At 40.9% G+C, this 11,868-nt stretch overlaps 1 protein-coding gene across 1 annotated transcript in view; it reads right to left on the reverse strand.

Moving 5' to 3' along the window:
• Positions 1-11,868, reverse strand: part of wdr7 (WD repeat domain 7) — a 120,385-nt gene that overhangs the window by 79,538 nt on the left and 28,979 nt on the right. The window contains exons 18-22 of the mRNA XM_087175717.1: positions 8,425-8,658; positions 7,945-8,238; positions 7,533-7,729; positions 6,260-6,294; positions 108-160 (exon numbers count right to left, since the gene is read on the reverse strand). Coding sequence (XP_087031843.1) covers positions 108-160; positions 6,260-6,294; positions 7,533-7,729; positions 7,945-8,238; positions 8,425-8,658 — 813 coding nt within the window. The remainder of the gene's footprint in view (positions 1-107; positions 161-6,259; positions 6,295-7,532; positions 7,730-7,944; positions 8,239-8,424; positions 8,659-11,868) is intronic.

An 11,868-nucleotide genomic window follows, 5' to 3' on the forward strand; every position in this document is an offset into this window, starting at 1 on the left:
ATCATGCCCAAGGACATCCAGCTGGCCCGCCGCATCCGCGGAGAGAGAGCTTAGACTCCGCTGCTGCTCCTCTCACCACAATAACGGCTCTTTTAAGAGCCACTCACTCTGCTCTCAACAGCAAAGTCCCGAGTGTTTTCTTCAATGTGTCTCATCAACACTGTTTTCAGAATAATACAAAGAACAGTCAAACATCACCAATTAAGTCCTTTCTTCCTTCAAATCCACGGTCCTATGAAAAACTGTCAAATATTAAATACAGGAAAATAATTTTTTTTCCTTTTTTTTCTTTTTTTATAAATACACAAAAGAAATGATCAACCTGAAAACTCATCAGCACAAAGAGTAATCCCCCTGCAAAGTGAAGAACCTTCCTCTTCATACCTTCCCAACATCTACAGTAAAGAGCCTGAGTATTGTTGTAGCCCACGGATCCGTCTGACACCAGAAACTTAGAGTCTTGTTGGGATCTGAAGCTTTTGACCTTCATTATGTTGAATACACTTCAAGGCCCTTAGCAGACCACCGATCATTTTAACCTCAATAATATATTTTGGTCAAGTTCCCTGTTGTAATAAATTGATTTTCTTTGTAGTTTCATGCAAGTGTTGTATTCAACACTGAACGCATGAAATAACTAGAGTCACCGGCTTGTGGTTGTTTGTCTCCAACAACCGGTCTAGGGTTAATCAGCATGTGAAATCTTGAGTTATGGCTAAAAACATGTTTTGATTGGTCACTGTGACTTTTGCACAATAAACAGTGCACAATAGATTATGGTTGTAGGATTAAGGCTGTCTCTTATACACATCTGATGTGTATAAGAGACAGGTGTGTGTGTGTGTGTCTTTTCAGGCTCCAGCCTATTGAATTTTGGGTGGAGGATACAATCCGGAGTCTGAACAGACTGGAGGCGTCTAACTTTCAGAGACACACAAATACTTCCAATACAACAATCAATGGAGTGATCAATAACAGTTGCCAGGCAACAAATCACTGCCAGGGAGCTCTACAGATAGCTGTTGAAAAAACACTAAATTCTACAGGGGGGAAATTTCAGAAAGTGACAGGGGGGAGGTCAGAAAGTGTGACAGTATGATTGTTACTACGAACAGTGTAGAATCATGTGTGAAAAACAGAAGACAACGGGACGATGGGTCACAAAATAAAGCAAAGGTGTTGAAAAATGGAATATTTTATTTACATAAACTGCAGAGTCCTTCTTCCTAATGTTCACAGTTTAGGGAGAATATTAGATCACGTTTTAGTAAGAAGCCTGTGTTGTCTGATCTGCACCGAACTCAACACTCCTGCAATGTTTACTTGCAGTTTTGACACAGCAGTCTAAAGAGATGTACAGCTGTATTTGTGTATGACATGACTCTGTTGTTGCACTAATGGAATTAGTGTTGTGGAAGTGAATATATCTTGGTACTACATGGTACAGATACTAACACCCCCATCAGTTTTGGGTTTTTTTTACAAAAGCCTTATTAGCAAACCAGAGCTGCACCTATTTCTAGGTAATTGTATCTATTGTTAAGTGTTTTTGTTTGACTGCTTGTAGCTTGTTGTGCTGTTGTTGTCTCTTTCTAGACTTCTGTAGATTTGTAGCTAATTGTAGGATATTATCAACTGTGTTGTCTGTTTTGGTTTGTGTTTGCTACTCACATTGACTGTTGTAATTACATTACAGATGTAAAAGCCCAACCAGGGACAAGAGTCGAAAAATTAGCAACAGCTATAAACTCTTTGTGCAACTCGACAGTTTCCCGCTTTGTTTTGAAACTATGTTAAATTGCATCGTCCCTATCAAATAAATAAATAAAGATAAAGATTCGCCCTTGCTGGCCACAGCTCCAGCTATTATTTGAGACTGAACAAGTTTATCTCTTCAGGCTGTTTCATTCAAATCAAACAGTGGGGTCATATTCTACTCTTTTTATTTTGTTATTGATATTCGTTCGATAAAAGAAATACAACATTTCTTTCACAGTAATATGAATAAGAAATAAGTATAATAAGTATAAAATAATAAAGGAGTGAAATAACCGTGTTGTAAGAGAAATACAGTATTTGGACTGTTATTTATTGATATATAATAAACCTGAGGAAAGAAAAATCCACCTTAAAAAGCCTCAGTTACTGAAGAGGATCAGGAAAAACAAATTAAAATAAAATGAACTCCTGGAATGTAGTGAACATACCAAACAGTCAATATATGCTTCTCTGTTTAAATTATACAATACACACACACACACACACACACACGCACACACACACCTTTTATTCTACACACAAGAGGCAGTGAGATCCATTCAGAAAATGGAGCACAAGAACATGTGCACCTGCATGCAGTCCCTCCCACCCCACCATACACACACACACACACACACACACACACACGCACACACATACACACACCTGCTCTCACTGCTTTTCACTGTAACACAATCAAAGAAACACAGTGACAACCCACACACACACACACACACACACACACACACACACACACACACACACACTAGTCTTGTGGTACAGAAATAAAACAAAGAAACACAAACAACCTTTCACACAAATCCCTGGAAAACCAATTTAACAACTGAATAAAGCGTTTTCTCTCCATCCATCTACACTCACATGCCAAACTATGTTTACATGAAAAACTAGAATCACCTCCTCATGTTCGTCTGCCTCCTCCACTCCGGCTATTTATCCAGAGGCCTATAAAAAATGAACCACTTGTGTGAAATTTTGTCAGAACTCATGGGTCTTGAGTTTTGGCTAAAAGGTGTTTTGCGAGGTCACCGTGACCTTGAGCCACCAAAATCTAATCATTCTGAGCTTCAGTCCAGCTGAACGTTTCAACCATATTTGAAGAAATTCCCTCAAGTCCTTACGGACACATCGCATTCACAGGGCCAAAACTGTGTTTTGTGCGGTCACCGTGACCTTGGATCTTCGATCTCTGACCCCCAAAATCTAATCAGTTCATCCTTGAGTCCTACTGAATGTTTGTGCCAAATTTGAAGAAGTTCAATCAATGCGTTATTGAGATATCGCGTCCAACGAGAACGGGACAGACAGACGTAAATACGTATGTACAGACGGCACTAAATGATCCCTTCCTGATATGACTCTAACGGAAGAGATGAAAGACAGAAGCCACAGTCTTAATTCTATGGAAGCAGAAACTCTAAAGTTCAGTTGAAGCTAACATCAAGTCAAGTCTTCCAAAGTTATGTCTTTGTTAGTGCAAACTCTTTTTGCTTTTCCACTGACAGTGTTTCCAGTGAATGGAGAGCAGAGACACAAACTGCACCAGAATGAATAAAAACACAAATGATTTCATAAATTTTAGAGATCTCTTTTAAGTTGAACAAACCACAGTTAACTTTTGAATTACGACGGGTCACCAAACCTCATTTTAAACCTCAGACACCGTGAGTTGATGTGAATGACATTTGATATCAGACTTCATCAGGCTAAATAAATTCAGTGTGCGCCTCGTCGATGCAGCTCATGATGTTATCTGACTGCTGCTTTTTGGATCTGCATGTGTAATGTGTGTACTAGCTGGAAAATGGGGTTTGTGGGTGTTATCTAAATAAAATCTAATTCCATCAATTTTAGTAAAAACGTGATTTGATTCAAACCAAAGAAAAAAAAATCTCACTTCGAAAATCTGCACTTAAACACGGCTCCGGTGTGATTGGAAAGACTTTTTTTTTTTTTTCTATCTACAAGGTAAACTTATTGAATCAAACTGGAACTGAGGGGCACTGACAGGTGCTGTATGTATTTATTGGAAAGTGAAAATCAATCCATATGGATGTGTGTAGATTATGGGTGCCCTCCTGTCCTATCTTTAATCTAACACTCCTCACCTGGACTGCAAACACACTGCAGTAAGTGTACATGCAAACTATAATGCCGCGGAAGAAAAAAAAAAAAAAAAAAATTCAATTTTCATTGAATTACAGCGTTTCAGATTGAGACTACATCCAAACTGAAACAGATAATTCTTAAATCGCAGATTACGTGTGGAAACGAAGTGGTTTTTGCAGAGTTCAGCTACATCTCCCTGAAACTGCAAGAGAATTATTATTTTTTTTATTCAGCCAGCTGAGTGTGGACATCCTGATGGGGAAGGGAAGAGCTTGATGTCTTGTACAATGAGCAGCAACTTTCAGAGACCGGGGTTTAGAAAAGAGGCAGGAAAATGTTTTCATGTTTTTCATGTTTATTCTTGTCTGAGTCATTTTCCAAACTGAAGGGCTTCCAGCTCTCCTCCTTTGGGCGAGCAAAAGAACTCAGCTGGAGTTAGTGGAGGAAGTGTTGTTGTAGTTGCTGTGATGAAATACTAAAACACTATAAGTTCAGGAGTGCTTCTTTTCAAACTCTAGCACACAGGGAAGAAGCTTTTCCACTGTCATAAATGTAAGAGAGGGAACATGAAAAAGCCAAAAACCCAAACACCTTCAAATATATAACAGCTGCTGGTTTTGGAGTGCTGTGGTGGAAAGAGCCAGATCTTTGTTTGAGTTTAATAAAGGAGTCTTCAGCATCTGTAGCTGCACGATCACCTGCTCTGATCTACACACCACAGTGGAGAAGTTCTTAGTTTCTAAGAAAGTAATAAACAGGTCTGAAAACTTCTTCGGGCTGTGTCCTCTGTTCTCTCTCTGTGGTGTCTGATGTTGTAGCTGCTGTTCCCTGCACCGTTTGCTTCCAGCCAATCACGTTGTAATTAAGATGCAATACTTTATTTTTTCATCATTTCTGACTGTGGAAATCAATGACACAGCAGCATGAGATGAAAGATTCCACCAAGGACAGACACAGTGGTAGTTTCATCGTTTGCTTTGAACACGGGACTCGTGGGCACCAACATGGTTGACAGCGGTCTAAACCGGTCGCCCGGGGCAACTGTCGGTTAAAGCAGCAATGTTCAGTAAACACACCTGAAAGACTTGACAGTGACTTGCAACTTGCTCATGCAGACATAAGACTAGACTTGGACTTGCCCTCAAGCACTTGAGCCTTGATGTGAACTTGCTTTCGAGTCTTGAGCTTTGACTCGGGGCTTATATCAGTTGACTTGACACTTTACTTAGACTTGCCATCAAGGACTTCACGCTCGACTTCAGACTGGCTTTAACATGGCTTAAGACTTGACTTGAACTTGTCTCTGTTGACTTTAGACTTGAGCAGAACATGAAGTGGATCTTCTTTCAAGGGGTTCAGACATTTTTTTTGAAGGGATATCACGTTCACGTGTCACAAAATCTGAGTTTGGGAATGTCATTGCAACCTTTCACCACCAAAATCTAATCAGTTCATGCCAGAGTCCTAGGGAATGTTTGTGCCAAATTTGAAGAAGTTCTGTCAAGGCGTTACTGAGAAATGGCATCCACAAGAGCGGACCAGAGAGACGGACGGACACCCCGAACACAATATTCCTCCAGCTCTGGCTGTCGCTGGTGCGGAAGATCAACTCTGACTCACAGAACACAGCTCTTATTAATCAATATATGAGACAAGACTCAACTGAGGAACTCAATTCCTATCAAACCTCTATCAGCTTGACAATGTGAGTTTTTTTATGTGACTTTTAAGGTGTCAAATTAACACCCGTTGGTTGGACCCGTACAGAGGCCAAACTACAGAGCCACTTATTACTTTGTTATTTCATAAAGATGATTAACCACAAACAGAAATAACTTGTAGTATGAAAACAGGTGAAATAAAAAATCAGAGGATACTTTCTCTCCTATGTACTCACACCCCCCACCCCACCCCCTCTCCTTCTCCCTCGCTTTCCATCCCTGCAGGGTTATTCTGTGCAGGGTTGACGAAATGATGAAATGTTGTGTTGGTGTTACAGCAGCAGGACCATGACCTCCGTGTTAAATCTTTCACAGCACAATGAGAGCTCAGACAGACTAAACAATCAGCTTCACACACACACACACACACACACACGCAGAGACACACACACACACACACACACACACACACACACACACAAAGACGTGACAGGAGTTGAACTTATCATTGTGAATGTCAACAGAGTCTATATTTCTGTGCTTTGAATTCAGTCTCTGCTGCAGCTTGTTTGGGTTATTATTTTGTTTTTCAGCTGGAATCACTGATGATGGATCACAGGTGTGTTTTTCTGCCTGAATCCAGATCTTTTTGTTTATTTTTTCAGACACTCTGAATGAAATTTCCAGTAACATTTGGATTACATCCGTACGTATGTCTGGGATCACGCTTTGCATCAGCTCAGGTCTGAACGGAACCAGTCGAGATAATCCACAGTCATGTCACACCTACAAAGGTTCTGCAGCAAACAACTATTTTCTATGTAAAGATATAGAGGAGAAATGATGCCATGAGCAGAGAATGAAGTCACACCACCTCCTGTTAGACCATTGGCCCTCCCCATATTTCTAAACACACACACACACACACACACACACACACACACAAGATGGCACATTGCAGTACACAGAGTTCAGGTGAGAGCGACCTTCCAGAATTTCCTCAAACTGAAGAATCCATGTTCTAATGTAAAAAGGCCTCTGACAAAGAGATCAGACCAGAGCACAGGTAGACTGGCCATAGGGACTACCGGCTTAAATCCCAGTTGGCCAGTGGACTATCAAAACATCTATACAATTTTTACCAGCTCCATCAGTGTCATTCATGCGACCGGTCCCAGTGGATGAGTCCAAGGCTGACCAAACTGGTCCAGCTTTACTGAGGTGGAGAACCCTGCGAGCTGGTAAAAGGTTCACCTTGACTCAACTGGCTTTTCTTCCCCTTGATGTGTAAAAGTACCTTGATGGTTTATAATGTAACGTGTCTCTTTTCATTAGTGACAGTAGAAATGCTAACGTTAGCGATGAGCTAATGATTTTATACATTTTTGTTGGCTCTCGTATACACAGGGTAACTTTATGTAGTTTGGCTTCTTGTTGTGTGTTTAGTGACTGCGTTCTCTGGGCTTCTTAACACCTGGCAGACTGGAGGCGGGGTTGTGGCAAAATGCAGGCCGGGCTAAGAGTTTGTTTTGGTCTGAGATGCCGGGGGTCTAATGCGACATCTACTGGCAATGATGATCGTTAACAGAACTTTCAAATGTTGATGATCACTAGATGTTGCTTTAAGAAACACTCTCAATTGTATCAAAGGGAACAGGAAAACCTCCACCTAATGAGTAAAGTTTTACTAGAAGAACTGAGCATCTCAGAAGCTAAATTCACTTTTTTATAATATAAGTCTTGGTGGAGATTTTGACAAAAAATGTAGATTTCTTAAATCTGGATTAGGTGTTTGGGTTTCTATGCATTTGGGGGCAAAAGAGGCCAACAATGAGTCTGACAGGAAACCTTTTTATACAATATATCTACTTTTTAAGTTATTGTGGGAAACTTTCTTTCAAGACGTTTCTTTTTTGGTAAAACCACCAGATTAAGTTTAGAAAGATAGAAAAGCGTATTGTTGTACGTCCATGTGTTTGTTACCTGGCCGGTGCTTTCTTCATGTGCTCCCCGACGAAGGTGGCGTTGGTCATGCCCATCAGAGTGTTGGCCAGCGAAATGACGGACAGGAGGTGCTGTGTGGTGACGGCCCTTGACACACCGTACGTACCCTTCCCTACGATGTCTGACAGAGTCAGCTTCCGACCTGTCGCCAGGGACAACTGGCACAGCAAGGACTCCTGGGAAAAGGAGGCAGACAAAAATAAATAATAATAAAAATAAATGATATCTTATAAGTAGTTATTTTTGTGTTATTCATTATAAGTTTTGAAACGAGCACCTCATCACATTTAGTGTCATTAATTTCATTTTTATTTATTTTTTATTTGTATCTGCCTAATGAACGCTGGTCACAGCGCACCCGGAAGACTAGTGGCAGGAAACAGACAGGTACCTTGAAGGTGGGGAGCATGAGGGACATGTGACCTCCTCTGGAGATCAGGCCGAAGGAGATGGGGCAGTGCGGTCTGAGCATGCCCAGTCGCTCGAGACAGATGCCGTCCAGCTGTTCATTGAGACCCCAGGCGTGCAGGCAGGACATGAAGAGTTTGGCCGTGTCCATCGTCAGGTTGTACTCCAGCAGACTCAGAGACTTGGACTTCTCCTCACGCCTCCTCATCTCCTCCTCCTCCTCCTCGTCTTCATCCAGCAGGTGCTCCTTTATGGTCTCCTTCATCGTCTCCTTCACCTGGTTTGGAGGCAACGTTGAGAACACAAGAGTGAAATAACAGAGGGTGAACAATATGAAAGAAAATGACAAGAAGAGAAAAAATGAAATAAAATTCTGAAATGATTTATTTTACAGCTTTTATAAGCCAATTAATTGTGTAGGACTGATGTACTTCCCCCTCTTTTTGCTTTCCGTTTTACTGACCTGTTTGAAGATCTTGTTGGCGAGGAAGGACCCCCCTTTGTCGGCCCCAGCCTGGCTCTTCTGCAGTGTCTCCGGAGACACCAGTGTAGGGTTCGGTCTCTGGGCTTCCTCCGTCAGCAGCTGGATGATCACTGCCTCCACGTCGAAGAACAGCACGTGCATGTCGGGGTCCGTCAGGTTGGTCTTCATCGACTGGACCACCAGGGCATTATGGGAGTATTTCGGCAGGTTGCCCTGGACGAGAGAGAGGGAAAATTTATAGTAAAGGAAGCATACCTTCCTTGTGACGAGCCACACATTCAAGCCACTTGTGAGAGAAAATGAAACAATACCAGTGAAAATCCATTCTACTTGTTGGGTGGGAATAGTCATCATAATTCTACATATTGTGGCTGAACTTATCATCTCTCCTCATTTTTGAATTACTTTTACCATTTCTGTGAGGAGGTACTCTGTTGTGTCTTTCAGACACCGAGCATCCAGTTCATCAAAGTAGTCAGATTAGATCGCTGTTTATCCAGAGTCTTAAATTAACAATTTGTGTGAAATTTTGTCATACTTGCTGTGTGAAGTCTTGAGTTATAAAAAGTGTTTTTTTAGCCAAAGAATCTAATCAGTTCATCCTTGAGTCCAAGTGGACATTTATGCCAAATCTGAAGAAGTTCCTTCAGGGTGTTACTGAGATATCGTGTTCACAAGGCCGAAATTGTGTTTTCAGAGGTTACCATGAACTTGACCTTTGACTTTTAGCCACCAAAATATAATCATTTTGTCCTCGTGTCCAGGTGAATGTTTGTACCAAATTTAAAGAAATTCCCGTAAGGTGTTACTGAGATATCACGTTGACGAGAATGGGACGGACGGACGGACGGCAACCCGAAAACATTTGACAAATTATCATCTTCTAAATTTATTATGGCTAAAATGTTAGCAAAGAGCTGCCTAGTTCCACATCCTGCACACACAGAGCAACATCATCATTCCACTGGAACCACGTTCGCTTCCATCACTCTCCTTTTTAGCTCTGGTTTGGTCTCCACCAACTCCTGAGAAAAAACTAACACTGTTCCACTTTTTTCCACAAGTTAGTCGGAAGCATGAGGTTAAAAACAGTAAAACATCCCTGTGAGTGACATCTTTTTACATCAAATAGATTCATTTGATCTGTTGCTAATATTAAATCTTTGACTAATGGGGCTTTAAGACCACATTAAACAGATCTTTATCTTCATCAAAACTACAGGCATGATTTCCTTAGTGAACAAAGACCAGCATTGGTACTTTAGCAAATACTGATTTAAATCAGTATTTCCTGTGAACACAAACCATCTCACAGACAGAGACACACAACAAACACACACATCAGCTGTAATTGCCACCAATACTTACACACCGCTCGATTTTAATTGTATTAGCAGAGGCACCTGTGTGGAGCTGTATGTAGAACAGTGCTGTTTGTTTACATGTTAATGACCCGATGACTGCAATCAGACAACTGTGATCCTGTTAGAGTGTGACTCTGAGGGAGGACAGGGTGGGAGTGATTAAAGGAGAAGAATGAAGTGAGGAAATAAAGAGAAAAAAAGGGGCAAAGGTGGATTTCCATCAGTATGTGTTTAATGAGAGATTTTTTATTAGTTAGTTTGAACTGAAGCTCTTTCCTTCTACGTGAGGAGTGATGTGTTTAGCTGGTCTGAAGCTGTACAGACAATCAACTGACTAATTGTTTCAGCACTAGTTATGTTCACACTGAGGACCTGCTAACCTGAGCAGTACACAACCCAATGACAGCCCAAACCAGAGCCAATAACTGAGCGCTTGAAAGACATTTGATATATGTCTCTGCTGTTGTCCTAATGTTCGATCACTGACATTTCACCGTGTTGCACTTCCTGGTTTTGAAAACACTGTTATTGACCTTAATACCAATAAAGCTCATTGAATTGATCTGGATGTAACAGTGTGACCGACAGAGAAACAACAATTACACATGGAGACTCCTGAGTGACCAAGAGACACAATACACCTGCAGCTGGAACACACACACGTGTGTGTGTGTGTGTGTGTGTGTGTGTGTGTGTGTGTGTGTGTGTGTGTATATATCTGCCTATGTGTTGTTTTGGTGGATCAACACTGCCATCTAAAGGTAAACAGCCATATTACACATACACACACACACACACACACACACACACACACACACAAGAATGACACACACATTCAACATGTTTTTGAAGGATTTGTGATTAAGTCAATATGAAAAAATACAGGTAGAGAGGTTATAGACAGGTTTGGTTTGGATATCAACCGGAATTTTCTGGAATCTGAAAAAAATCATTATAATCATTTTAAATGACTATTTTATAAACTCGATATCTTCTTGGTGAAGTAGGTAGCTCACAGGGAGAGATTCAGTCTTGCCTAAATGTCCATAACTGTTGTGTTGTTGAAAAACTGACATGTCAATTCAATTTACTATCTCTCTTAGACACAAACACACACAGTGTTCTATAGCTCCTGGGCAGTAGGTCTAAAGGTCATCGTCCTGCAGGGCCCTTCTGGCAAACAACACTGGAATCCAACACACACACACACGGGGAGAGAGAGAGAGAGAGAGAGAGAGAGAGAGAGAGAGAGAGAGAGAGAGAGAGAGAGAGAGACAGAGAGACAGAGAGAGACATCCCACTAAGCCTCATACACAGTAGCTATATGTAGATAAATCTTTCTGCATCGACACCTATATCTCTTGTTTAACTTAATTGGATGTTGTCTAATGGACACCTGGTAGGTAGTTTCAGTTAATTGAATGTGTGCATAAATATATATATAGAAAGTTAGAGGAAGAGTTTGCAACCCACATTGAAAAAAGGGGAAAAACTAAAAAAAAAAACATGTGGTTTATGAGACTTGGGACTTTGTTAGACACGACGCAGGTGTGCTAGTGGGAGGTTATAATAGTGGAGTTAAGGTCTTCCTCATGCATCATGTAAGAGGCAGGTAAGAGAAACTCTTAGCAAGACCTCACAAAGAAATCTCAGCTGTAAAGTTTGAATAGTTCAGTCAAACTGCTGAGTTTCTGAGGAAATCTGCTCCAGAAGTTTCCCAGGATGTCATGGCAGTTTAAAAGTCAGTAGATACTTCCTTGTTTCATGAAGTCTCCTGTGATTACACTGATTACTACTGGTACTCCACCTTTGACCGGTACCTCATCAAATCCAATGTGCAGATTCTACCATCAAGTGTTATCTGTGTATCCTTATTTCATGAGCTACGTCAAGAACACATTTCTAGCTTTGTGATCACAGTGATTTTCTTTTGAATCTGAAACAGTGTAGGTTTTATTTAGTTGTAATCTTTAACTTTTCCATATCAAAATGTCTAAAAACAACCAGACCTGTGTTCTATATGTTGTTGAGTTGTGTTCTTACATCATCCCAAATGTTT

The sequence above is a fragment of the Seriola lalandi genome, unplaced genomic scaffold (assembly GCF_002814215.2).
Source record: "Seriola lalandi dorsalis isolate HSWRI2012SDOR001 ecotype SW California unplaced genomic scaffold, Sedor1 jcf7180002054484, whole genome shotgun sequence".
Taxonomy (NCBI): domain Eukaryota; kingdom Metazoa; phylum Chordata; class Actinopteri; order Carangiformes; family Carangidae; genus Seriola; species Seriola lalandi.